The sequence below is a fragment of the Toxoplasma gondii genome, chromosome IV (assembly GCF_000006565.2).
Source record: "Toxoplasma gondii ME49 chromosome IV, whole genome shotgun sequence".
In the NCBI taxonomy this organism is placed as follows: Eukaryota; Apicomplexa; class Conoidasida; order Eucoccidiorida; family Sarcocystidae; genus Toxoplasma; species Toxoplasma gondii.
The window spans coordinates 2,415,032-2,441,934 of NC_031471.1; the positions used below are offsets into that span (position 1 = coordinate 2,415,032).

The 26,903-nt window shown below is 52.0% G+C and overlaps 3 protein-coding genes across 3 annotated transcripts; 1 reads left to right on the plus strand and 2 right to left on the minus strand.

Annotated features, from left to right (window-relative positions):
* Positions 1-3,050: 3,050 nt before the first annotated feature.
* TGME49_301370 (DHHC zinc finger domain-containing protein) lies at positions 3,051-5,120 on the minus strand. The gene is made up of 10 exons (XM_018782407.1): positions 4,999-5,120; positions 4,898-4,942; positions 4,750-4,840; positions 4,618-4,689; positions 4,508-4,567; positions 4,344-4,450; positions 4,182-4,284; positions 4,027-4,114; positions 3,833-3,971; positions 3,051-3,777 (listed from the first exon to the last, which is right to left on the minus strand). Exons 1-10 carry the CDS (start codon positions 5,050-5,052, stop codon positions 3,700-3,702), a joined length of 837 nt encoding a protein of 278 aa, XP_018637937.1. The 5' UTR covers positions 5,053-5,120; the 3' UTR covers positions 3,051-3,699.
* Positions 5,121-5,871: 751 nt separating this feature from the next.
* Positions 5,872-17,131, minus strand: TGME49_301380 (elongation factor Tu GTP binding domain-containing protein). Its single transcript, XM_018782408.1, has 14 exons — positions 14,750-17,131; positions 13,751-13,871; positions 13,424-13,503; positions 12,852-12,955; positions 12,426-12,495; positions 11,793-12,150; positions 10,886-11,307; positions 10,409-10,557; positions 9,823-9,999; positions 9,233-9,331; positions 7,953-8,403; positions 7,303-7,389; positions 6,686-6,802; positions 5,872-6,238 (listed from the first exon to the last, which is right to left on the minus strand). Exons 1-14 carry the CDS (start codon positions 16,445-16,447, stop codon positions 6,170-6,172), a joined length of 4,002 nt encoding a protein of 1,333 aa, XP_018637936.1. The 5' UTR covers positions 16,448-17,131; the 3' UTR covers positions 5,872-6,169.
* A 275-nt stretch (positions 17,132-17,406) lies between these two features.
* Positions 17,407-26,885, plus strand: TGME49_301390 (ribosome biogenesis protein BOP1, putative). Its single transcript, XM_018782409.1, has 11 exons — positions 17,407-18,583; positions 19,480-19,628; positions 19,868-19,953; positions 20,284-20,593; positions 21,090-21,202; positions 21,994-23,027; positions 23,592-23,772; positions 24,370-24,446; positions 25,018-25,216; positions 25,782-25,860; positions 26,397-26,885. Exons 1-11 carry the CDS (start codon positions 17,764-17,766, stop codon positions 26,505-26,507), a joined length of 3,159 nt encoding a protein of 1,052 aa, XP_018637935.1. The 5' UTR covers positions 17,407-17,763; the 3' UTR covers positions 26,508-26,885.
* Positions 26,886-26,903: the final 18 nt, after the last annotated feature.

A 26,903-nucleotide genomic window follows, 5' to 3' on the forward strand; every position in this document is an offset into this window, starting at 1 on the left:
TCTCTCCAGCGTTTCTCCAGAAAAATTTCTATTGTCATGAGACGCCCCTCGTATGTCACACCTGAGGTGCATCGCCTCCAAACTTTTAAACTTTTCTTCCAATCTTTTCAGTTGCTCTCGCAAGTGCTTCTCTTCCTGGACACAGTAAAAATTCAAACGGGTGCACGGAGCCTCAATGGCAGCAGCCTCGTGTGTAAACTCAAGATCCAGCCGGCAAGTGAACAGTGAGAGGGAGCTTGGTGTACCACAAACAACGCAGGAAAGGCGCTTTTCGGCACACCATGTTGGATGTGGTTGTCGCGTTGTCTTGCTTTTGAAATGCACACCGGGGCAAGCCACTGGCTTCTTCTGACTAGAACCATTCACTTTTGAGAACTTGGTTCAGAAACTAACACCCCTCTCGATTTGTGTTTCGGATGGCTCTCTAACTTTGCATTGGACCACGAATGTTGTAAGGTTGATGTCAACTATTTCCACAGCCTCTCTTCAGCAATCGTTTCACCGAGTAGTCTTCGAGCATTTCCCTAGTTTACGTCACTCTGCGTCTCAGGGTCGTAAGCGGACTCGTTTGAGAGCCTGCGAAACAAAACTTTGAGGTTTGCCTGCAGCTAAGCCATGTATTGCCATTATCACAGTACAAGGAGATACTGTCTCTAAAGAATGACCTGCGATCCAGAACCGTGCACCACAAATCGAACTAACAGAACAGAGACACGGTTGTGTGTCTTATGGATGTCGCCGAACTTTGTCGGTGAGTCCCAGCAGGCAAACCCGCAAGAAAGAAGTGTGTTGCGCTAAAAATATGGAGAAAAAGGAAAGCCAAATTTACCCTTCCCGCACTCCTCACCCGCGCCTGCTTTAACTGATGAATCGCAGCTCCAGTTCGGGCATCTTTCCAGGCAATTCGCCTCTCGCGCTGCAGGAGCAGGGAGGGGCTTCAGAAATGAAGGAAACGGGTGCCAAAGCGACTCTTCCTGGAGCTATAATTCCATTAACTATTACAGTAATTTATTCTCTTGCTGCTGGAGAAGGGCGGGAGAACGCAGGTCGACTTTCTCCTTTACTTCGTAGAAAACTCTCCCAACCCAAAGTATGATCAGTCGCGCTGGCATGCGAAGGACATGCTCGGTTCAGATAATCCATTCTTTTTGCTCGGCAGACTGAGTAAATATTACAGACACGAAGCTGCAAAGGAGTACCCAGGCTACAGTCAGTGAAACTTATAGACTCTGGCTGTGAAAGGCACTCGGCTTTTGCATCATGAGATGCGATCCGGAGCCGAGAATTTCTCAGCGAAGTATCACAAACTGCGGTGGACATTTGCTGGAGATACAGTGCAGGGCCCGCTTCGTTAGAGACAATTTATTCACAAATCTTATTTCTTGTGCACCAGTGGACTTCCGGATCGTCAGAAATGTCGAGTATGCGTGGTTGACCATACAGAGTGTCAAGCCTACTAAATCCTGAGGTTTTCCTGTGCGTCTCAGCTTTTTCTGAAGGTAGCTCTGTCTTCTGGCATACTCGTAGTACTGGCCAACATTGAAGCCTATAACGACTTTAACGATTGAGGCCGGTCTGCTTCCAAACAGTGCATTCTCTTCGAAAAACTTGGCAATTTCGTCTTCATCAACAGCATCCTCTGGCAATCCAGAGACAGCGACGGCGAAACTATCGGGCCGTATCACTTCCTCTGTTGACATCTTTGCAACCAGTTGCTGCGTTTGAAACGCGACATGTTCAGAAAGTCATTGATCTGTGCAAGCTCAGAACAGCCATTCGACTTCCTCAACCCGGCAAAAATTGGCGTTTTAGCTGCATGCGTCCCAACTTCTGTTCAACTTCTGTCCACTGTCGAGTCTGCGAAGCGACGGGCTGGCCCTTGTTCACGGGAATCTGAAGCTCACCTGCCTCCGGCTGAAGTGAGGAAAGAGCGCGACTGACACAACTATTGTTACGAAGATCATCGACACGGGGATCAGGGAAGAGCGAGCTCGGGCGTCAAGGCAGCCGGCCGTCCCGAAGACTGGTCAAGAAGACACCACAAATCGGAGTGAACCACTTATATTCTCATCAACCATACGGAAAAGCCAGACTGCGGACTGCGTCGGCGAATCCCTTCGGTTGCTTACCAGCGGTATAGACGGAACAACGCGGCGACTGTTCGTGAGACCAGAAATTGTAGACTCCAAGGAGAACAGGCGACAAGAAAAAACACTGGGAGGCTGAGAGAACGAGCAACATCTTGATGAAGTCGAAGAATAGAGGAAACCCTGTGTTGACAAAGACAGCCACAGCAAGAAGGCGTGGGGGGAACAAAGCGTAAAATCCCCTCAGAAGCGGGCAAATGAAAGCGGGAAAACATAAAGAGATGCCTTCAAAACATACCGCAGCCTAAGTCCCCAAGCTCTCTCGGATTGCAGCAGAGGCTGTACTGGCCGCATTTTGGATACCCGGAGGCGGTAAACAGCTCTGCAATATCATCCACATCGTGGAGGTCAACAATGAGCTGCGTATCGATTTTCCGGACCTTGCTGTATTTCCCATGCTCTTTTGCTTCATTGACATTGACCCCTCGAACGAGGTCTGAGTCACTGTCTGTTTTTTCTCCATGGTCAAACCCATGCTCAGTGGTTAGCCGTCGTGTTTTATCTCTGAGGATGCTCTCCTCAGCAGCTGTTCCTTCGGACCGCATGTCCGTCACGACTCTAAGAGTTGCTGTCGAAGGTAGACGGCAACTTGAAATGCTGGAGATAGAGACGAAAGCAAGCTGCCCGAGCACCTCAGCATACTGTGATCGGGAAGCGGCTACAAGACCATTCACTCGTTGATGGAGGCGAACATCTGCCCTAGCAGGTTTTCTTCTGACACAAGGGTGACGTTCAACAGTGAACGGACTTCCACGAAGTCAAAAATGCCACACTGCTCCATAAGGGCAGTTTTGGAACTGCAGGCCAGGAATGAGTCGATCTGAAAAAGCGGTGCGATTTTTCTCAGCTGAACTGGGACTCTGTTACAAAGCTGAACTGCAATCGAAACTGGTGCGCACTCTGACTACAAGGAATGCATGCTGCGTCCTGTTTTCTTTCGGCGGTGGATACACATGAGAGTTGCGAGGCGACATTTACCGTTTCAAAACAGTGGCGCTTTTGATACCCTCTTCGTGACTTCAGTGCCTAGAGTGAACCGCGAAATTGCTCACACATTTTGTGTTCAGTTACACAGACTAAACAGGTTTTACTCCAGATATTCTGGCACCGTTTTTGTTGATGGTGATCTTGTCAAGCCGAAACGCACGTGCGAGGAGACCATGGGGTTGCCCTTGTGAGTCAGGGATATGAGAGCACCGAAAAGCGATCTTGTCTGTCTACAGGATCTGCGACAGGTAGCTCTTCTACAACGTACCAAGTGATACAGGAAATTCCTGCACTGAAGAGGGACAGGTTTTTGACTTCACCGTATTTGAGCTGCGTGTGAGCCTATTATTGTTATACATGAGCAGACATAGAGGAAGGAGTCGCGCCATGAGCGACACCACGATTGTTTCTGCAGAAATCACGTCAAGGGACGTTCCAGTCAGTCGCGCTGTCCTTCACATCGGTGACGTTGTCAGGTCCAGCTTTTTACCACCGGGGAACAGCAGCTGAGTGTTTCGCTTCTCGATGCTCCGGCACGCACATCCGATTATGATGAAGTCTTATTTTAGTGGATACGGGGGAACATTAGGCCATCACCAGAGGGTCCTCCAACGGGGACAAGCCAAAGCAAAGGGTTTTCCCCCTACAGACGATGTGATGTGGGCTGAAGCTTGATGCACCTTCGATCCTAAGCCTACCATAACCTCTTTGATGTTATTCCAGACTCCTAAGTCCCAATCGTGGCCGGGGCCGCCACGCCGTTTCTCGCAGTACTCCACCGTTGAAGAATTGATCGACAGAAGGTACGTGTGGAAAATGAAGAAACTTCCGACAATGCTGGGCAATACGGGGGTGACGTTCGGTACCCGGCACTTCCCCTCAGATGTCTTACCAGAGGACGCAGATACTGAGGACAGTTCCCAAGAGAATGAAGTACACCGTCTCGAAAGGTATATTCGAGTCACCGAATGCGGCCGTAACTGCGGAGGATGGAAGAGGCGTATCGATGGCATCGTACCTAGTTTTCAAACAATGTCTCTGGCTCACCAGTGGGAAACATGGTTGCCGAAGTAAAGGACAGAGTCGCAGTAGAGTACAGTAGTGTCAGGTAAAAGTACTTGTAATTAAAGTAGCCGATATCGTTGGCTACCTGAAACAGATCGAATGTGTGGTGTGTGCCTTTACGCAATTTTCAATCGTGTGGCGGACCCACGGGCAATAGTGATCCAGTTTAAGCGTACAAGTTCCGGTGTGTCTACTATGATGAGCTCGATCCGGCTTGTAGTGCGCGCACTTATGACAGTAACGAACAGTTCCTGGAATGTGACGGCAGTCACAACCACTCGATCAGAATCGAATGGATCCGCACGTACCATCACGTTTCCTTTCAACGAGCTCGGCCGTATTCGGTCTCGATTTCCACACCGTCGTGTCTACACGCACTTGTTGCAGGGTACGCGTGCACAAGTGACGCGACTGTTACCTGGAACTGACCCCGCTCCCGTGACACATGCTTTGAAGAGCGACCAGAACATGAGGGATGCAAGCAGATGGCCTGTTGATAATTGGCAGCATCCGTAGAAAGTTGTGACCAGAAAATAAAGTAAAGTCTTACTAAAAAGCAAATGGATGAAGCCTCTTCTCCGCGCCGCGTCGTCGCGGTATTCTTCCGGAACTTCAATTTGAAGGAGCGGGAAGCAGTTGTACTGTTCGAGGGTTAAATGGCAGAAACTGCTAATTGAGGAAAGGTTCACTGCGCCTACCACTAGGTAGATGGAATAAATAATTATACTGATCATTAGGACCACCTGTACGAGAAGACAAAATATTGCACGTTCCACATTTCTGCCGAAAACGGACGTACGACCACAGGCAGGAAGCGCGCCAGCCGACGGCCTCCGGACTCTCGCTTCCACATTTTGATAACTGGAAAACAGAGTAACAGGACAGGAACAGAGGCATATCCGCGATGCCTAGAAATCTCCCGAAGATGTCGGCGAACAGCAACTCAAAGTTTCTTTGTTGCGCCGTCAGTGTGTACAGACACCTTAATGAATCGCTTTGTCATGCTCATATGCACTGTGGCAACTTACAAGCACATGCCCACCTATCCTATTTCGACATAAAAACAGCTCAGTTCGCTGGAAGGGGAAACGCCGATACAAATCCGGTGTCAGCCGCACTCGGTGACTGGGACAGGATGCACAGTGTTGGCGCAGCTAGAGTTAGTTACCCGTAGAGGTCGACAGAATTTTTGGTTGGCATCGGTTTCGTGTTGATTTCGTTTTCTGCCGTGGAGGTTCACCCCTCCTTCCCACGCTTATATAATTCAGCATGTCGCCTAACGTCAATCAGCTTGTGGTGGGACATACTGTTTGCTTTCTGTGGTGGGCTGTTCCTTTATGGCCTACTTAAACTACAGCAAGTAGCACAGCAGCAAACTTCCTATCGTGATGTGCGGAATGCGTACAAGGTTAGTCGTTTTTGGCAGCGGGCTTGTGAGATGAACGACCGATTCCTGCTACAGTCACTCAACGACCATCATCAATTCCATGTCTTGATATCTGTACGACCCTACCTCCTGCTGCGGTCTCTCAAGCTATACGATGGGTCGAACCAAAAACCTACCGTCCAATTTTCTTTGCGTCAGAAGGGTTGTGCAACTGTCTTCTAAGGGATGCTCAAATCAACTGACGTATCGCGTACGACGTTGTGTTGGGACCGGCAACCGCTGTTACCCCGTGGTGCGGTCCCTCACTGTTACACGCAGGCCTTGGATCGTGATGGTGTTTCCTCACCGCAAATTTCAGGAAGCGCCCACGGAAAGGCCACAAAATATCACGTGGTCCGTCTTCAACAAGGAACTGCACTCTATCACGACAGTACCTTATCACTGAGGTGGACACAGACAGTGTGCGTCAGTGACCCGGGTAGCTTCAAAATAGTCGCAGACATGGAGCGGAAAAACAATGACAAGAGAACACAAAGATTTCCAATGTTCTACTGCTCCGAGTTCCACCTCCGCAATGTAGCTTTCACCTCCGCATTGCAGACCGCACAGCCAGTCGTATGCTGCGCGGTGTCACCTCCATCACCTCGTTTGCCTGCCGACACAACCACAGACACAAGGTTCTTTGCGATTCCTACCTTCACCGAACGCAAATCATTGAATTATGAACGTTTTGGACGAATTCAATGAGTTTACCACGCGCTCATTATCCGCTGCATGCTAATGTCACTCCCACCCAACGTGGTTACTGCTGTCTGTCTGAGTCCCTCCTATCTCTCGACGTTCTACATCTCACGGAAGCATGCACGCATTACTTAAGGCTTGCACAATAGACGTAAGTGAGCAACGAAGTACCGGGATTGGCTTCGTTTCCATAAATTGGTTAGTTGGCGTTTCAAGCTCAGTTAGGGGATTCAGCAGTCGCTTCGGTCCATCCCGTCCCCGTCTTTTCCTCCCCACGCGGGTTCCCTATAATCAGTTGAAACGCCAAAGAATCCTGGCAAACCACTTATGTTTTCTCTTGTTTCCTGCAATCTCTTACCCCAATAATCTCCATGCCGTAATCCAAGGTGACCTCAATGGGGGGGACAATGCCTTCACTTATTTCTTTGTGCGCTGCTCGCATATTCGTCAACTTCTTCGCTTTGCACACATTGATCTGAGGCGTTGGCACGAAAAAGAGGAATAGAAATAAACAAATTTTATAGACAGGAGAAATGAGATTCCCACGTATGTGGGACGGTACACGAACAAAGTCATTCACTCTACTCACCCTGCGCAGCCTGCGTCCTCATCCAGAAGCCGAATGCGTTACTGGCTTGACGTCAGCACAGCTAGAGTGTTCTGAAAAAGTTTCTGGCCACTGGTCGCGTTGCTCCAGAATTCCTTCGGGTAAATGCACCCACACTGACTCCGCAAGATGCAAACGCTTTCATGCCCTCCACCTACTATTTTCGACGTTTGTTCCCCTACTCTCCGCACCGCCATCACACAAATTTGTGCATACAGTCATGTACACAGACACATATATATGCATGCACGCTACGTGTAAAGTTGTAGAGGCATAGACATAGATATCCCGTGACCATGCCTGTCGCTGCGAGCTTAAAGGCACTGTGGCTCTCGCGAAGTGACGGTCGGCCTGTTCTTTTTTCTCACCGGAAGATCCCCGCCTCTGCTGTTGAGACCGACAATCATGCCTCCGTACACTTGGTCGCCGGGTGCAACAAAGAGCTGGCCTCTCTCCTGAAGAAGGCCAAAGAAAACTGGTGACACTGGTTGAAACGTCGCACATTCGTAGAAAGACCAGAGTGGAGCAGTGCTTTCTCTAAATTCAATTTTCTCTCTGAATCATTTAAGCACAACTTGACAGAGTCCCGACAGTCAACGGGACCTCCGCCACGGTGAGCTCAGAAGGGCCGAGCCGGCGCATCCCGTCCACCGACGAATAAAAACGTCCACGTTGACACTTGGGAAAGTGTAAACATGTCGACAGACACAGAGTGTGTTCGAAAAGCGAGTCTCCTCAAACAGTCGAGCCATCATGTTCCTTGGCCTTCAACAGATCACAACGAAACAAGTTCCGCAGCTCTCTCGGGCCGGGCGTGGTCCCCGTGACCTCGAGCGCGAGTTCTACCCCGCCAACAGCGAGTTCTACCGCGTCAAACGACGCGACTTGAGTCTTTTTCTGTCCCTCGCTCTCTCTCTCCCCGCGAGTCTGCCTCGTCTTTCCGGTCTCCTGTTCAGCGTTTTCTCTGCCCAAATGTTTCGTCTGGGTGTCTGTTGTGAAGTCGCGTCTCGTGGCGTACCTGCGCACTGAGGGCGCCTTTGCCTGTGACAGTTCCTTCCTCTGTGGCGACAAGGAAGCCTCGGTCTTTCTTCTTCCCGCCGCCGGCACCTTCAATGCCGCGCTTGATGTTGAAGCCGCCGGACTGCTTCGCACCTTCCTTGGGAATGAACGCATTGCAGCCCTTGGACGCGGATCCCGACTTCTCCTTTCTTTTCGCGAACTCTGCAGAAGACCCCATTATCGCATGTCGGTCTTTCCGAGCAATCTTCACAAGGCCGTCCGTCTCCTCGCCCTTCGGGACCGTCTGGTAGCCTCCGGACGCCGCGTGGATCGACGCCGTTCCCTTGGACGCCGTCAAAATCGACGAGCGCAGGCCAAACGCCTTCCTTGTGGGCAGACGGAAAATCAGGGTCGACAACGCAGACGCCGACGACGAAGCCGCACTGACAACCTCAAGAAGGTCTCCTTTTCTGAACCGAGACAGACACACCACGGGAAGTCAGGCAACATGAACAAGCGACGCAAACACGAAAGGGTGCTCATACACACTCAGGGAAAACCTCTCGCCTCGCTGTGGGGTTACAGAAACCCATATATACATATATATATATATATATATATATATATATGTACATAAATGTATGCCGCGTAGAATAGAGACGATGCGAAATAAATGCGACAGGAATGATAGCAGAAATCGATAAATCTATGATGCCTGAGACAGAATTGATGAGGAATAACTGCACTACGCGTGACGACAAAGATGCACACGCACGCAATGCCTCGAATGAAGCCAGTGCGAAGAAATCTTAACGTTGTGGGAGATTCATATGTCGGGAAATCTCGAGGAAGACACACCCAGACCAAGAAAAACCGAGGCCTCGGACACGGTGAGAAGTTAGGGAACAAGGGTGTCAGTCGCCGCGAAGTTTCTAACAGAATCGAGCGCTGATTCGGTGAAAGGAACATCCACGGTGAACAGAGGCGGAAGAGCTGGAAAGGCGACAAAGAGCGAAGAGCCGCGGAAAGCAAACCCCGGAAGTAACGTAGGCCAGAGGAGACATGGATCTAGAGAAATGGAGAACAGGAGAGCGACAGGAGAAGACACGGTGGGAAGAAAGCAGGAGAACCGAAGAAGGACCACAAGAGATACATACGAAGAACTGTACAAAAGAAAACTCGAGAGGGCGAAAAGAATCCGGGAAATACACAGAATATACACGATGAAGGAGCAACGAGACACAACGACCAGAAGACCCAAAGCAGGCCAAGGAAAGGCAGAGAATGGAGGTTCCTTGCCTTTGCTTCACTTCGTTGATGATGGTGCCGATGTGCTCCTGAGGCACAGCAACTTCCATCTCCTCAACAGGCTCCAGAAGCTCCCCGTCGTCCCCCCATCTGCAGAACACAGAGAAAAGGAGTTCGACAAGAAGGAAGGAAATCTAATAGCGTCCGAAAGAAACCACTCGGTCACATCTACGCGGCAAACAGGAAGGAGTCCGTACGTCTATCTCGACGCAATATTTGCCTGTAACTCCACCTACATATGTTTATCCGTGAGCCGACATGTGCACGCAGTTCACTAGCTCTTACCTTTCCTCGTCTCATGTTAAAAAGGAGACGATCCGCTAACGAGAAAGCCAATATTTGACACTCTACCTGCTTCCATAAATCCCTATTGCATACCGGAATATAAACAGACATCTATATACATATATGTACTCGCATATATCAACATATATATATATATATATATATACTCTATTTGTAGTCGGGATGCGGATGTTCGCTGTCTGAAACTGAATTGGAAACACGGAGTTTGAGGTTTCCTGGACTTCCTAGATCTCTCTAAACGCCATTGTTTTCCGGACGAAAAGGTTCTGTCTGACCTGGGGAGAACGGAGGGCGCAGCGACAAGAAGTTCAAATCCCTCGCGTCTGAGCGTTTCAAGGACGAGAGCGAGATGCAGGGGCCCTCTGCCGCTGAGGCGAAGGAGGCATGAACAGCCTCCTGCGGACTGCATGCCGTCTTCGTCTGGATTCGTGTCGACGCGCAGCGAGACGTCTCTGCAAAAAAGTTCGGTCCGTGGAGTGCGTACAGATTGACATCAGGAAGAAGTCTACCGAAGTCAGCACCACGGTTTTTCAAAACGGTTTATCTCTGGCCTTCCTCGAGTCGCCACACACCCCATATATCTCCCTTTGCACGCAGCGCCTGCGCGCGCGGCGCCCAGCTCTCCGGAAGAAACAGAGCTTGAGCTCTCGCGCTTGTTCTCTCTCCCCTCGACTCTTGTCGCTCGGAGGAGGGACAAGAGATGGCAAACATCGAGAGAGATAGGAAAGGACTTGAAAGGCCAGGAAGGAAAAACAGCTGAAGCCGTGGGCAAAAACGAGTAAAACACACTTGTCGAGTCGAAAACGCGCTGGAACCGTAGAGAAGGCACACGACGCCCAGAGAATCAGGAAAAGCGAGTACCTTTCAGCCATCGCCAGGAGGCGCTGCCGAAGCATGGTCCCCGAAGTCGGTGTCTCCACTTCCTTGCCTGCAAGGGGCGAAGTATTCACCAGCACCTGAATGGAAACTGAGGGATCTGCCACCTTCATAGGCGCGAGCGGTCTGGGGTCCTGCGCCATGCATGCAAAACACGCAGAAATGGTAAAGTTTCGATCAAAGAGCCGCAACCGACGATCCTTTCCTCGCTCTCTAGGAGGCCTCTGTCAGCTGTCTCTCTCTCCCGTCTTCCCGCGCTCTCAAGCCTCTCTCCTCCGCTCCCCGTCTGTACCTCAGGGTTCTCTCTGCCTCTCGATTGCGACCGCTCTCTCTCCTCTTCGCTCTCGGTTTCCCCTCTCTGTCTCTCTCGGTTGCTCTCTCTCGTTCTCAATCGGCCGCCCCCCCCCGCTTTCCAGTCTCTGCCTTTTTCCTCTCGCTTCCATCTTCGGCAATCGCGCCTACCACGAGATCCACCACGGAGTCTCCGACGCGCACAGCTGTCGAGACACCAGCGAGGACGAGGATATCCCCCGGGAGCGACGAAGCGCTCCGCACCACAGCCAAATTTTCGGAACGCGGAAACGCCTCCTTCTGCTCCTCTTCTGGTCCTCGTTCAGCGACCCCTTCTGTCGCAGACCCGCCGAGCAAAGAACTGGAACAGTCACTGGCCAAGAGAGAAGAAGAAACAGAGGAGGAAGAAGAAAAAGAGGAAGAAGGAGAAACAGAGGAAGAAGGTGAAAGAGAGGAAGAAGGTGAAAGAGAGGAAGAAGGAGAAAGAGAAGAAGCAGAGAGAACGTTCGATTCGGTGGGAGATCCACCACTAGCAGTGATGGACAGCTCACGCAGGTCCATGCCGTCATACTCGAAGACGCCAGTGAAGGTTGCTGCGCGCATTCAGAGAGAAGCTGCCAGATATGTGACTGCAATGTCCACGGCGATTGAAATGCGAGTTTCACAAAGCGATACGCAAGCCTTTTTTACCTACATATTCCTACACATTCAAATGAACGAATACCGCGACGCAAACGCTTCCACATCTACAGTTGCGCAAGAACTTAACTGCTTGTGGACCCTGCTGTCACGCTAGATGCGTAATATATATATATATATATATATATATATATATATATATGTACAAATATATAAATTTATAGACTAGGTAAATGCATGTGTTGTCGGTATGTCAACATATATATATATATATGTATGTATATGCACTAGAAATATACGAATATATATATTTCTAGGTAATAAAGTATATGCGTGTGTAAAGGCGTATGTGCGCGCTAGACATGTGAATAAGAAAACTACACAGAGGCAGCTGGAGACCGAATATCCGCGGGAGGATTTGCCGGCAAGGAAAACGGACCTTTTCTGAGAGGTTCGCCTGGTCGCTGAAGGCCCACTGGCATTCCAGGAATCAATGTGCCTCCGAGCAACTTCCCCATGGCCATAACGCCTCGGTATGCGTTGCGGTCCACATGCGCAATTTGCATCTGCAGCAGCCCCCCGGGAGTCGAGCCTCCAACACCCGCAGAAGAAGGAGAAGGAGGAGACGCAGGAGAAGGAGAAGAAGGAGAAGAAGGGGAGAGAGAGGCTAGGTGCGCCTCTCTTCTCTCGCGGGGAGAAGGAAGGCGCATGATGGCGTTGACGAGAGGATCCATGGAAGAGACGAGGGAAGAGGGAGACATGCCGCTCTGTCGATTCAGAGCAGAGGCGTAGACGACCTGTACAAATGCGCGAAACACAGGGAACGCAGCACACGGTTGAGACCCTTTTGTCTGCTGGAAGCATGCATGCACAAACATCTCTGAAATTTCCTAAGCAGATGCCGCCGTTCTTGAAGGACCTCGCCACGCAGCGCGAGCAAGAACCTCTGACACAAGAGCTCTCCCAAGCGAGTTGAAGAGTAGACTTCCGAGGCAGATCTTGGATTCTGCGGGGCGACTCCTGGCTTCGCCAGTCTGATTTTCTGCCTTGAGTTCCTCGCGCGTCTCCTCACCTCGAACTCTGCCTGCTCCTCCGAGGCGTCCAACTGGAGAAACAAATCAAAAACCTGCGCAGCGACGTCTCTGCATGCAACGAGCAAGTCGAAGAAAGGTCGAGTTCGCATCATTCACCAGTGCTCACAAACCACATCCGATACATATATCGATACATATGTGTATATACGGAGAAATGCACTTTATGTGAAGATAGAGAGACACAGAGACAAAGGTATAATAGCTGTGTGAGCCTGTTGAAATGCTTAAAAGCTTTAGGGAGACGCGACTGCATGTGTGCTGGGTGTTTGCGAATCCGATTCAGCACAAATACCCCTACAGGATCCTGAGTGAAAGGAGAAAGAGTATCGAAGCCTCTGTCTCTGAGGAGAAGAAACGCGAACCAGAGGATAATATGGGAAGCGAAAAACGCATGTTGAGCTCACTCAGGACGCGCCGAGTTTCTGTCGACTTTGTTCACGACAACAACTGCACGCAGCCCCGCCTGAAGAGCCTTCTGCAACACCACTCGCGTCTGCGGCTTGCATCCCTGAAATCAATCGATTAAAAAGCAATTTCATTTCCACGGCTCAGCAAATATACTTTTACTTCGAAGCATACAAACCTCTATACATTGATATAAATATGTATATCTGATCAGCGATGCGTGATTCAATGTATGTTCAAATGCATGTATATATCCATATATATATATATATACGTATATATATATATATATGGGTATATTTCTACGTGCAAAAGTAGACAGATATAGTTGAGTGGAGAGTAGTGTTTCCACGTATAGGCACATATATGTATATCTATGGAGATAGATAGGTGGAGACAGAAGAGAGAACAGTGCGCGGTTGGAGGCCGGCACCTGATTCGATGGCTGTGAACACCCGCCATGCGTTTCCAGGTGTGCATCGGCAGTTTTCTTTTATCAAAAAGGTCCGCTTTGTTCTTGATCGTTACATGACACAAGAGTTGTCGGAATCTGGGAAGATGGTTCACTGACTTCCACTGCATCGACGACCAGCAGGACTCCATCGGCCAAGTGCATGACGCGCTCGACTTCGCCACTGAAGTCTGCATGTCCTGCGAAGGAGGAAAGGAGAAAGAAGACACGAGACACAGTCGCAAAGCGCAGGCGCCTGGCGCATGTGAGCGTCTTGAAGAGCCGCTGGAGAAGCATGTGGACGCGCACAGCGAAAGGCGAAGGCGGCAAACGGCACCAACCGCAAGCAACCTCGAGGGCCGAAGCGGACGCAACCGGTCTGAAGCGAAGGTGACTGAAAAGAGGAGGGAGAGAAAACACCGAGAGAGACCTAAAACGGGGACGGACCTGGGGTATCAATGATGTTGATTTTCCTGCCATCCTTGAAGCGTAGCGAACACACTTTCGCTGTAATGGTGATGCCTCGTTCCTTCTCCAGCTGGCCTGTGTCCATCATTCGCTGCATGCTCTGAACAAGAAACCGACAAGACGTCCGTCGCCTCTGTTTAAACCGGAACTTGTACAGCACTGAGTTCCGACCCAGAGAAGGCAGTGGTACAGGCGTCCGGCAGGAAGTGAGAGACAGAGGTGAAAGATCTACGAGACGCCTCAAAACGCATGACGAGCGCTTGAACCGCAGGACTCACAACGCCTTCAGCATTCTGGGGCGTTCCACCGGCACAACGACGCGATTCAGAAACAAAGGCGTCCGACCAAGAAACATTTGGAGACTCCTGGGAACTGATTTGTCCTTCAGCAACAGTTAGTTGCTCTCGACGGAAACAAGTGAGAGCTGAGTCCAGAAGTTGCACAAACCGTCGTTGAGTGCGACGGAGTCTCCGCGGTGCATTCAGGAAACAAAAACATCAGGACAGATGCTTGAGGCCTTCATCGAGCAACGCGGAAAAAGGCAGTCAGGAACCGGAGACACGAAGGACTGCCGTCTGTAAGGCAGAGACAGAGAGACAGAGAGAGAGTTCTCCTTCCCGCTCTTTTCCCTCCGCATCCTTCTTTGCTTTTGTTTTGCTTTTTTCTTCTTTCCTTGCGTGTGTCTCCTTGCTTCGCTGTGTTTCTCGAGTCGCCTTTTCGGACTTTTGAAGACCGCTTTCCTGTGTTCTTTTCTCTCTTGGTCTTCTGCCCTGGTCTTCTCCTGCTTTCCCTCTGCGTCTCGCTTTCGCTTCGTTTTCTTTTCTGGGACTGGTTGTCTTCTCGCCCTCGGTTTTCGTTGTTGGTCTTCGACTTGCCCGCACCTTTCCGCGCGAGTCTGTTCCTTTTCCCCCAGTTTCTCCACCTCGCTTTTTCAGTGACTCCTTCCCTCTGTTCTGCCTCGGCGTCTCTGCGACTCGCCTTCCTTTTTTCGAGGTCCCAGCTGGTTCGCAGGTCGCTGGCGGACTGAAGCTCGGCGGCATGGACGAGCAGCGCGTCCACGAGAGTCGTCTTTCCGTGATCGACATGCGCGATGATGGCTACGTTCCTCAACTCCAGCTCGCCGCCTTTTCTCTCCCGGCGCTCCGCCTCTGCGCTCGGACATGCAGAGACCGACGAAGCAGACGAAAAAAGCGCAGCTGGACGCCTCGAAGAAGCTGCGGCGCGAGCCTCTCTCGCAGGCCGAAGAGCCGCCAACGCCGCCGCGGGAGCCGAGGCGAGGAACTGCCGAGAGCGACCTCGAGGAAGGTGCAGAGACGCAGACAGCGGAGACAGAGACAGCGGAGACGGAGACAGCGGAGACGCACGACGAGAAGTAGCGAGAGAAGGCCAGAGGGGAGAAGAAAGGAAACATGGGGAGAAGAACGACGCCAACGGAGAGGCGCGAGAGTTGGGCGCGCGAGAACCGGAGAGAGGAAGCGATGCAACTGACGCGCACAGCACTGCCAAGCAGAGGAGTAAAGGAACGGAGAGTCGTGGAGACGAGGCAGAGCGATAAGAAAGAGGAGATAAAAGAGAAGCAGAGAGAGAAGAGGACGCGCGAGAAGAAGAAGAGAGAGGCGCAACAAATGCAACGCCAGAGATAGGTTGTGGCGAGAGGGAAGGAGGCAGAGACTTCAGAGAAGACGAAACACTGTTTTCGGAGAGCGAATTCGATCTCATGCGCTTCAAACAGTTTTCACTCTGTCTGAGGTTACTTCCAGAGAAAAAAGACAAGCGAGACGACGAGGAAGCGCCCGAGAAGGCACCCGGGAGGAAGTGAGGAGACGCTGCAGAAGAGCGAGACGGAGGAGCAGAAGCAAAGCGAGAAGAAACAAGAGACCAATCAGATGAAGGGGAAGAACAAGGAAACGGAGACGCCATCGTCTTTGCGAAAGGACCGGGATAAAGAGACACCGAAAGAGAACAGATGCCTGAAGGAGCTGGAGAGACAGAGCGGCAGCGAGAGAAGGACCTCCGAGGAAACCTTGGAGAAAGCGTTAGACGAGAAGCAGAGAAGGCCTTGCAGAGAGTTCCACTGGAACGGTCGCGTCTTCGCACCCGAAGAAAATTTCTCGCCGTTCTTCTGTGTCGAGGACGAGGCTGGGAAGACGGGTGTTCCTGGAAGAGACTTTTCAGGTTCAGATCCTGCTTCACTCTCCGACCGACAGACGAAGAAGAAAGAGCAGAAGAGGGCAAAGCAGACAGAAACGAAAGGGAAGAAGCAGATGAAGAGGAGAGAGGAAACGAGGGAGAAGAAGAGGAAGAAGAGAGAAAGGTAGGCGACTGAGGAGGAGGTGGACGAAGAGAAGGAAGTCGGAGTTTTGCGTCCGCTTTTTGGCAATGGCAAAGTTTCTTCGGCTTCCGAGAATTCGACTCTTGTTCTTCTTTCGCTTCCTCGAAACAGTCGCACAGAGAAGACGCAGGGGTCCCCGAGGAAAGAGAGAAGCAGTCAGGACCAGCAGAGACACAGAGAGAAGAACGCGGAGAGAACGCAGACGAAGGAGGTGAACGCGAGGAAGGACGAGAGGAAGAAGGAAGAAAGAGAGACAAAGTATTCGATTTTTCACCTGCTGTGTGGGGAGAGAAGGAGCCGCCTGTGAGGGAAAGGACGTCTGTGGCGACAGCAGAGTCTCCCATCTTTGCCTCCACTTCTTCTCCTCAAATCTTCTTCCCTTCTCCCTTTTCTCTCTCCTTTTTCCAGCGCCTTTGTGCGTCGCCGAGAGAAGTTGCCAAGGAGGAACGGAACCTCCAGGCGCGAGGACTAGAGCGACTTTGAAAAGAGAGAGAGAAACAAAAGAAAGACAAAGAGGAGACAAAAGAGAGACAAAGACGAGACAAAAGAGAGACAAAGACGAGACAAAGAGGAGACAAAGAGAAGACAACGAAGAGACAATGGGGGTGGGCGACGGGGGCGCTAAGGTCTGCTACTGGAGACCGGTGGAGCACGACGGAGCTTTGAGGACTGGTGTGAAGGAAGAAAGAGACAGGCGGAGTCAGAGAGAAAAGCGCCTTCACAACTCTTTCAGAGAGAAGACAATTTTCCAGCGTTTTTCTTTTTTCGCGACGCTCTTTTCTAGACTGCACATGCGTGTGTCGGCGCAGAAGAAAACGCTCTTTTTTCGCTTGTCTCAAAGCGCTCGAGCATGTCAAATGTCTCCCTAGAGATCTTTCTCGGAGAGATCTTCGGCGACAAGAGGAGCGAAAGAAGTTGAAAAAGGAGACCGCGGTGCAAGCCGGGTGTCTCCGGCAACGTCTGGCATGGGACTGTCGGCCACCGGCGACGACAGCACGAGGCACTCTTGGCTCCGCGTCATTTCTCGGCGTTTCTTCGAAAAAATGAAGCAGCTCGAGAGATGTATTCATCGAGAGAGAGAGAGGAGAAGGAAAAACGCGCAAAGAGACAGAGAACGAGTACACAAACGCTGGCCGAGCCTCAGAACTCGAAAAGCAGCTGCGAAAAGCGGGCGCATGCAGAGCAAGCGCTCGCGGCGCTCGGGTGTCTCGACAGCCGAGCGACGCTGTGTGGGGCTCAAGGCGGCGATGCAGAGAGAACAAATCATTTTTCCCTCTCCTCATTTTTTCGTTTTTTGCGGTGGATTTCTCGAGAACGCGCGCCTGTAGCCTGGGGAGCTCCACGAGCGAGAGGAGGGGCAGAAGCCGCGCAGCGAGCAGCTTCAACGCTTGCGGGTCCTTGAGTCTTTTTCCGGTGCTGTGCTTTCGCGGTTTTCTTTGCAGAAACGCGGCCGTCTCCTTTAACTAAAAAGAGGACACCGAGAGAAGATAGATATAAAGTCTGGAGAAAAGGAGGACAGTTGAGGGCAGACGAAAAGGAGGGAAGAAGAGAAAGCGACGGTGAAAGGAAAGAGGGAGAACAAGAAGACCAAGAAGTAGCCAGCAGAGCAGCAAGAAGAAGAACAAGAAGAAGAACAAGAAGGAGAACAAGAAGAAGAGAGATGAGGGAGGTCCAGAAATCTCTGAGAGGTGGACGCGGGAGGAAGACCGGGGCAATGAAAGGCAGAGAGAAGACAGGATTTTCGCCTGCTTCGCTTCCAGTGCCTTCTGAGGATAGCCTTCGTGGAGAAGAAGACTTTACCTCTGAGGAATCTTTAACAGATGTCTCGGTGCGGTCGAGAGAGACGCGCAAGAGCAAGTCTTCACAGCAAAGGGCAGACGAAGGAATCGAAGAAGAAAGCGAGGAGACGGAGGCCACAACGAACTCCGAAGAAGATGGAGTGACTAGTGAAGACGAAGAAGAGGAAGAAGAAGAAGAGGAAGAAGAAGAAGAGGAAGAAGACGAAGAAGACGAAGAAGATGAAGAAGATGAAGACGAGGAAGAAGATGAAGACGAGGAAGAGGAAGATGGAGAAGAATCCGAAGAAGAGGAAGAAGAAACCGAAGAAGATGGCGAGGAGAACGAAGAAGAGGGAGAAGAGGGCGGAACGGATAGCGTTAACTTTGAGGCTGAGCTTGAGACTGAAGAGGCCGAAGCGAAGGCAGAGAGATCTGGAGGCGCTGGCGCGTCTGTTTCTTTCGCTGATGCAAAGAAGGGGAGGAGGAAAGAGCAGAGAGCAGGCGAGAAAGGCAGCGAGGCAGAAAGCTCTGTGAAGGGAGGAGGCGAGAACGCTCCTTCAAATCGCTTGAGAAGGTTCGAGAGACTTCTGGAGGTTGCGAACCCAATGGAGGAACCGGGGGATTTGCTTTCTGACGAGGACGAGGAAGAAAATCGAATTGGAAATGTTCCACTTTGGTGGTATGAGAAATACGATCACATCGGTAAGGCGCGCGTTTTTCTCGAAAAAGTCTCCCCCTCACAGAAATGTCGCGAGTACACTCTGAGGGTGCCTCGAGCGCCGGGCCGCCCTCGCAGTTCTGCGCTTCGCTCACCCCCAGAACTCAGAGACTCACACTCAGAGTTTCCTCTTTGCATTCCGGTCGTTTCTTCTTTCTCGCTGTCATTTCTCCGAGACGGAGAGTCAAGAAGCGGAGAGAGGAAGGAGGGCAGAAGCGGCGCGCGTGTACGTACATCCGGGGACGGCTGTGGGAACGAGAAGAGCGGGAGGCTTTCGAAACGCGAATGCAGATGGAGAGCGACCGCGGGGTTTTTTTTGGCAGAAAGGCATTTGAGACGAGAGAGAAAACGAACGCCTGCAGTTTAGACATGTATTTCTCAGAGATAGCCATCTGTCTCACATTTCTTCATTTAGGGAGTCCAGGAAAAAAAAAGAACGCCTGTTTTGTGCGACTGGTACTTCAGAAGGTGCACTAGGTTCTCCTGCGAGCGATGTCTCGCAAGGCTGTTTGTTGTCTTTGCTTTCTCCAGTGGGTGCAGTTGCCGTAGCGCTTTCGCTGCGGATGGACGTCAGTGCTGTCGATTCCGCGCGGAACGCTTCACGACGAGAGACTGTCTTCCGTGTGGTGCTGCGTTCCCCGAACGCTCGTCGGTCCACACGCGACTCCTGCCGATGCCTCTCACCCTTCTCGTGGACATTTGTACACAGTCTCCACTGTTGAGTTGACGTTCGACGCGTCCAGTTGCTCCTTCTCTTGGGAACGCACTCGACGCCTGGGTCTGGAGAGAGCCTGTCTGCGTCCGGCGGCGATCTGTCGCGACTCTCCCTCTCTCTGGAACCGATTCTCCTTCCGCCTTCGCCGGTGTCTGTGGGTCGCAGGCTACGACCGAGACGGACAGCGAATCGTGAAGCAGCTCTCCTCCTCCGCCGTCGACCGACTGCTTGCGCAGGACGATCCAGAGGGCTGGCGAACAATTGTCGATGTGAAGAACAACAAGAAATATCGACTGACAGACACAGACCTCGAGGCAAGTTGCGTCCAGTGAAGAGGAGCGGCCAAGAGTCGTCGTGGACACCACGAGAGACGTTCTCTGCGGTGGGCCGAGCCGCTCGAGCAACTGCAGCTGTTCCCGTTCCGTTTTCTGGTGCCTTTCAACTGAAGGATGCAGAACGTCTTTCGTGACTCGCTGTTTCTCTCTCTCTGTTATCAGGAGGTTTTTACGTGGACTCAAGGTCTGTGTTTATCGTTGCTCCAACGTTTTTACAGATCATTCGCCGCATACGAAGCGGCGCCTTCCCCGCGCCCACCCACGACGACGAGGAAGTCCTGATTGAGTCCGACCTCGAAGATAGGTGAGAAACGTTTTTCGTTTTAGTTGCTTTCGTCTTTCTTCCCCTCTTTCCTCCTCCCTCTTTGGTGCGCTCTTCTGTGCGTCTCTTTTCTCCTTCTCTTCTTTCTTCTTTTCTCCCTCCTTTTCTCTTCGTTTTTCTGCGCTCCCCTGCCTTCCGCTGTCTCCTCGCCTCCTCTTCTTCTCTCCTTCTCTTCTTCTCCTCTTCTCTTCTTTCTTCGTTTCTCTTCGTTTGCCTTTTTCCGTCCGGCCCTGGCGTCGTCTCCTTCTGTGTGTCTTGTGCCCCCGGTCTGTTTTCCGCTGCATGCGCGAGTTCTCTGCCTTCTTTTTCCAGCATCTTCCCCATGCACAACAAGCCGGTGCCGAAGAGTCGCTTTCTGCCGTCGAAGCACGAGCAGAAGAAGATCACGCACTTGGTTCATCAAATTCGTTCTGGGCGGCTGCTGAAGGAGGCGCAGCGGCAGCGCGCGGAGGCGTCGCCGGCAGCAGTCTTCGACCTCTGGGGCACCAATGTCTACGTAGACCGCAGCGGCGGCGACAGGCGCAAGAAAGGCTTGCCTGTCGCTCTCCCTGCCCCCAAGCTCGCTCTCCCTGGACATGCGGAGAGCTACAACCCCCCGGAAGAATTCCTTTTCAACGAAGACGTAAGCGAGAGCGGGGAGCGAGAACAGAGAACGAAAAAAAGGCGAGCGAGAGAAGACGACGAGTAGAACGCGGCACAGCGCGTCAGCCGGCGGGTGGCGGGCGAAAGGAAACAAGGAATGACGAGAAGTGGACAGAAAAAACGGCGACAGAGAAAGAAGCAGAAGGGGAGCTACAGACGAAGAGATGAGGTCGAAAGAGAAGCGACAGATGGATAGATGGATGGACTGCGAAAGAGAAGAAACCGCGCCGTTCAGTCGCGCAGGAGGGGTCTGCAGAGAGAACATTTGTCGGATGCCGCAGCAAACGAGAACACAGGGAACCGGTGAATGCTCATCGAGAGGAACGGCGTTGCCGTTGTGTAAGAAGATCTTCTGCTGTCGAGTGTGAATCCGGCATTCCTCGCCTCCCGTCGCCGCACGAAAGTGATTTTCGATGTCTTTCAAAGTTGTCATATCTTTCAAGAGAAACATGTTTCTGTTTTCTTCCATCTCGCAGGAGAAAAAGCAGTGGGAAGCGATGGCGCCGGAAGACCGGCCTCTCTCGTTCCTGCCTCAGAGACACTCGGCTCTCCGTCTCGTCGGAGCCTACAAGGATCTTATCCTTGAAAGGTGAGTCTCTGTGGCGTCCGCCAGTGTCAACGGAAACGCGTTTCTCCGTCCGCGCTTCGCGTCCATGTCAGGGAGAGAAACAATGTGAAGCTCTCGAATGTCGGTCGTCTCTTGAAAAGCAAAGTCGCTGGTGTCCTGAACCGCCCAATCGTGGCTACAGTCAGTTCCCTACGAACATCCGCGGATGCCAAGCTGATGGATGTCCGGCTTCTGGTCTGTGCGCAAGATGTGGATTGATGTTCTCACGCGTCTTTTTCCAGAGAGTGCTCGCTACCGGTTCGACCTGGCTGCGTCTGCATTGCTAAATCGCAAGCAGACTCAACTCTAGACGATATCGCCAGGACTTGAGCTAGTGTGGAGGTTTGTCGAGTGCATGCACCGAGTTTAAGTCGCCTCGTTTTCGCCATTCCACTTGAGTTTTACAGATCTCCACTTGAGGCGCTTCTCAGAAACTTCGTGTCTTTGAGAGCCTCATTGTCTGTGCTTTCCGGGAGAACTGGACGCAGGCCTATGCTTCCAAAGAAATTCCATGGAAACCCAGATTTCCCTTCTGTGCTCGAAACTTTGCCCCCGCGGAAGATTGACAACAAACGGACCGGTTCTGCTCCCCATCCAGTTTCTTGTACCTGCATATTATCTTTTTATTCACATATATATATATATATATATATATGTATATATAGTAAAAAGGTGTATAGGTATATATATATATATATATATATTTATATGTATATATTTATTTGTGTGTGTATGAAGGTCACGAGGTGCGTTGTGCGTTCGTTGGTTTTCAGGTTTAACCGTTGTTTGGATTTGTATTTGTGTCCACGTTCATTGAAGATGGCGATGAACGTGGATCCGGAGTCGCTTCTGCCGCAGTTGCCGTCGCCGAATGAGTTGCGTCCGTTTCCGACGCATCGCCGCGTCGACTACCTGCCCCTGTCTCTGTACTGTCAGTTCCAGCCTCAGGCTCTGCCTCTGCTCACGCTCTCTGAGGCGCGCCGGCGGGCGCGCGAAGAGCAGGGCAGCGTGCATGCAGCGAGCTCGAAGAGCGGCGACGCAGCTGAGTTGTCTGCATGCTGCGTGGACTACACCGGACAGTGGGTGGCTGTGGGGGGTGCGGACCAGACACTGCGCGTAGTGGAGCTCCTCACGGGGAAGCAGTTTCTCTCCTTTCGTCTACAGCAGCCAGTCACTGCGCTTGCCTTCCATCCACGACTGCCTCTCTTGGCGGCGGCGATAGAGGACCAGCTGCTGCTGCTCGTTCTCGACCTTCCGCTCTTTGATCAGACAACTGCGTCGCAGCTCACGCAGGCAAGCGAGCGAGGCGAGGCGAAGGCAGGGGAGGCGAAGAAGCACCGCGCCTGCGGCAGCGAAGGCGCCGACGCAGAGAGCGAGCATCCCGCCCAAGACGAAAGCGAGGGAGACATGCGACGAGCGGACCTGGCGAAGGCGAAGGCGCTCCTGAAGAGAGTTCATGAAGTTGTGGAGAGCGACGAGGAAGGAACGGAGGAAGAAAGTTCCAAAGCGGAGAAGGAAGAAGATGAAGCTCTGGGAGAAAAACGCAGACAACAAACTCTCAAGGGTGTGGGTGTGTGGAAGCAGATCGATGTGAAGGGCGCGGCTGCGCCGGTGGAAGCAGGGGGGCTCCAGAGTGAAAAGAAGAAGAAAGGCCTTCCGCTCCTCCAACTGAAGCGTGGAGAGGAAACGAAGAAGCAGACGCTTCCGGAAGAGGAGGAGACAGTCAGCGCGCCGCTCGGAGGCATTCTGTGCGGCATCAGCATTCTGCATGACTCAACCATCCGAAGCCTCACCTGGCACCACAAGGGTGAGCCCACCAAGAAATCTGAAGACGAAAGTTGAAACGCAAAAAAGAGAAACCACGGCGTTCCTCCCCAAACAGGAGAGTCCGGCCAACAGGCGGTCGCGGGAGGCGTTATGTGGTGAACGCCACCAATGCTGAAGACTGGAGAAACGAGAGAAATAATTTTTCTTGCAAGGTTTTTTCTCGATTCTCCCAGCTGTACAAACAATCGACGAGTGTTCACCCTTTTCGGTGCTGTTCCAGAAGCGTGCAGACTCTCCCGTTCTCCGTCCACTCTTGCAAACCATCGCACTTGGAAAACTTCCATCTACGTTTTTGTTGATGTAAAGATCTGAGTGTGAGTGCGAAGAGGGAGGTCTGGAGGCGTTTGTCGTCAGCCGCGACGCTCATGTTCACCCGCTTCCGCTCGCATGCGTCTGCATGCCCGTGATCCACATGCATTCGTCCTGGTGCCAAGGCTGTGTGAGCGGCTGCATGCATAGCAGGGCTGCGCCTGCACCCAGGGTACGGCGGATGGCGCGGTGCAAGCGGCGTCTCTGTGTCTCCTTCGTTTCGGCTTTCCTTCAGGGACTTATCTGATCGCTATGTGCCCCGGAAGCGCGTCGCCGTCTCAGCAGTGTTCGGTCCACAGTCTGGAAAAGCAAAAGACAATTCACCCGATCCGACGGGCAGCCGGAGGTCACATGAAGGCCGCGGTTTTCCACGCGACCAAGCCTTGGCTGATCGTCGCCTACCATAAAGGGATTCGGTGAGAGAGAGCAGTGTCAGAGGCCGCGAGGCGACGGAGAGTCCTCGCCTCTCTTGTCTTCAGGAAACGAAGCATTTCCCAGTCTCTGTAGACGCGACTGAACACGCAGAGTGCCCGAGACCTAGTCACCTGCCGGAGCTCTCGTAGTTGCATGCAGCAGCCTAGAGACAGTGGACGCATGTACGCATGAGCCCTCGAGGAATACGTTGGGAGCGTACACGAGCTGAGCGTCACGAAGGGTGTGTGAGTGCTAAAGTAAATAGTCAAGAATAAACGCACCGTTACCGAAGCCGTTTTGGAGTCCAAGGTTTCCTGAGTTCGTCGTGCGAATGTTTTTGTGCATCCCGGGGGTCTGTGCGTGAGTGGGTGGATTCTCCTTGGAACCTTTATGGCACCTAGGCAGGAACCACTTTCAGCTTCGACAGGTTCACAGCAGGCAAGAGTAGCTTGATGTAATCGACGAGAGCCGCACGAGTTTCAGATCGGCAAGTGAGCAGAACCTCTCGCACAACGCAGGAATTATAAACGCAACGGCGGCATGCGTTTTGGCAGTGGTGATGTCGGTCAGCGCGCGCTGTTTCTATCTCCGTGCTTCAGAATCTTCGACTTGCATAGCAACAAAAAGGTCGGACCGAAGGGAGGCAAACACCAAGCTCTTGTTCGGAAACTTGTCGGTAAGAAGAGTATACCGGCGATTCGCCTTACAGTCGAGACTGCGTTGGGCCTCCGTTGCCTTTTTTTCTCCAGACTGATTGTTTTCTGTTTCTCTCGCCGGGGTTGGTTTTTGCTTTCGTCGCGGGTGTAAATGGGAGGTCGAAGGGTGCACAGAAAGCGGCAGATTCAGCACTGGGTTCAGAAAGCCACACCAGGTGAAAAAGTGTTTCGCGGGTCCTTCTGATCGTCTGTATGTCCAGTTGACTTGTGAAAGCGAAAGAAGTCATGAAAACCAGTTTTATTCTGGTCTTGGACGACGCGAATGTGGACGTGGAGTTTCCACCGAAGCCGTTTTGGAAACACTTGTTCGCGAGCGAGAGAAAAACCAGTGGAGGAACTGGTGTTTTTCCTACTTCTCGCCGTTGCGGTGGCGCATCGAGAACGGAGGTCGCGGCTGAGCCTTCAACAAGAAGACAAGTTTCTCGGGAGACTCGTCAGCTGTGCCTCCCGGTTCTTTCGGTGCGTTTCGCTATCTGTCTGAAGAAACGAGCTCTTTCGGATGCGAACCCGCGCTTTCCTTGGTGTTTTCAGGCGCCGAAGCCATCTCGTCTATAGACGTCCACCCATCTGGAGAGCAAATCATCGCGGGAGCAGAGAATCGCCGGCTGTACATTTTCGATCTGGAGTTGTCGAGTCGCGTCTACAAGATCATGCGCTCTCACAAGGGCGCCATCACATGCGCCTGTCTCCATCCTTCCTTCCCTCTTATGTGTACGGCGTCTGCGGACGGGTGAGAAACTCAGTCGCTGGGGTGCAGAACGGGGCGGCGGCGCCTCGCACTCGATGGAGATCAATCGCGCGTAGAGTCTCTTGAGACGCGCGTTTGAAGAAAACCACATGTCGATGCATCCCCTTTCTGCACCGCGATACTCCGGGGGCCAACTGACGAGAGCACTAAGAAAACACCAGTGAGACGCTGCCTTGACCTGTCGCCACTATGCTTGTTTCCACTGTAATGACGCAACCCATTCGTCCCGAGAACTCCCTCAGGTACGGAGTTCTAGAGCGAGTGTTCTGAGCGACCATAGAAAATATATATATATATATATATGTTTTTTAGAGACGTGTATAGGTATGTCTCATAGATATAATGCAGGCAAAGATGTCGATGTGGCTGTATCTCCGTGGTTGCATGGACACTGATTCATGCTAAGGTGACAATGCGTTCATGTCCTCGCAGCATTTCCAAACAGTTAACCCGCTGTTTTAAGTGCCACAGAGAGAGGTGCAACATTCACGGCACGCACAGCGTAGGCAGAGTTGCCTGGAATGCGTTGCGGTGTTTTTCTTTCCAGGACCGTGCAAATCTACCATTTCAAGGTTTTCAACGATTTGATCACGAACCCCCTCATTGTCCCAGTTCGGACTCTCCGAGTAGGCGCCACGTGTTGTCTTCGTTTCGTCTTTTCATCGATTTCTTGCCTCCTTGGTTTCTCCGTCCAGCGTTCATTGCGCTTAGCCGTGGTTCGCGTCGTTTCCTCCATTCTGCCTCTCAGTTCTCGCTCTACTTTCGGTCCTTCCCTGTAGTCCTCGCGTGCTCTCGTTGCGACGGGGGAAGTACATCTCCTTTTTCTTCGGGAACTGTGTCGGGTGTCACACCTTTGCGCCGTCTCGAGGGGAGAGGAAATGGACTCCAAATAGGCAAATAGGATACTATTTTCGGCCTTCATCAAACCGAGAAACAACAGCGAACGTCTCATATCGCCGCTCAACCCAAGCTTCCACGTCGGGGTTCAGGGTTCAAGGGGTATCCGCGCACAGCTACTCGTCGGTCGTTTCCGCCGTGCTCCTGCGACAGTCGTCCCTCGGACGCGTTTCTGACTTTATTGTGTCCGAGTTGCGTCGTGACGTCCGCTAAAAGCATTTCTTTTAACTTCCCGAATGCCGTGCGTGTTCGTCTGTGTCCGCAGGTGGTAGAAGAGCCTCAAAAAAACGGCGGCGTCCTGTGTTGCATGTGGCATCCGACGCAGCCGTGGCTCGTCACAGCAGACCGCTCAGGCCAGTGCAGCCTCTGGACGTGAAGTGTTTTACGTTTCGAATGTTCATCCAGTCTTGCTCTCTCGTTCAGGAACTTAGCCGCCTTGCAAGTGACAAATGTATGCGCCTGGCAATTGCTCAGACGCGTAGACCGTGCCAAGACTTCCGTGTGTGCACCACAAGAGATTCGTGTGGCAGAAAAGCCGAAGAAAAAAAACGTTCTGCCTTTGCCGTCGACACCACCTAGAGAACTGTGGGCTATACAGGTGAAATGCGGCTTCCAACTCCAAGTGAAACAACTCGTTTCTGAACGTAAAAGCTCACCCTATGTCAATCATCTCCTCTAAGGGTATTTATCGTTTCGTGGCCGACAACGCGTCTTCTGCATGAAGCAGTTGCTCGTGTGAGGCAGCGACCCAAACATACATTTCTCCGGACTG

What these genes read in the sequence shown, in the direction of transcription:
- TGME49_301370 (XM_018782407.1), bottom strand. Translation starts at nt 5,052, where the DNA reads ATGTGGAAGCGAGAGTCCGGAGGCCGTCGGCTGGCGCGCTTCCTGCCT. An exon ending in CGCGCTTCCTGCCTGTGGTC is followed by an intron (nt 4,943 to 4,998) that starts GTACGTCCGTTT and finishes CTTCTCGTACAG; the next exon opens with GTGGTCCTAATGATCAGTAT. An exon ending in GGCAACCATGTTTCCCACTG is followed by an intron (nt 4,115 to 4,181) that starts GTGAGCCAGAGA and finishes CATCCTCCGCAG; the next exon opens with TTACGGCCGCATTCGGTGAC.
- TGME49_301380 (XM_018782408.1), bottom strand. Translation starts at nt 16,447, where the DNA reads ATGGGAGACTCTGCTGTCGCCACAGACGTCCTTTCCCTCACAGGCGGC. An exon ending in GGGACCTCGAAAAAAGGAAG is followed by an intron (nt 13,872 to 14,749) that starts GCGAGTCGCAGA and finishes TTTCTTGTTCAG; the next exon opens with AGCATGCAGCGAATGATGGA. An exon ending in TGGTCGTCGATGCAGTGGAA is followed by an intron (nt 12,956 to 13,423) that starts GTCAGTGAACCA and finishes GATTGATTTCAG; the next exon opens with GGATGCAAGCCGCAGACGCG.
- TGME49_301390 (XM_018782409.1), top strand. Translation starts at nt 17,764, where the DNA reads ATGAGGGAGGTCCAGAAATCTCTGAGAGGTGGACGCGGGAGGAAGACC. An exon ending in AATTCCTTTTCAACGAAGAC is followed by an intron (nt 20,594 to 21,089) that starts GTAAGCGAGAGC and finishes TCCATCTCGCAG; the next exon opens with GAGAAAAAGCAGTGGGAAGC. An exon ending in AAGGATCTTATCCTTGAAAG is followed by an intron (nt 21,203 to 21,993) that starts GTGAGTCTCTGT and finishes GTTGGTTTTCAG; the next exon opens with GTTTAACCGTTGTTTGGATT.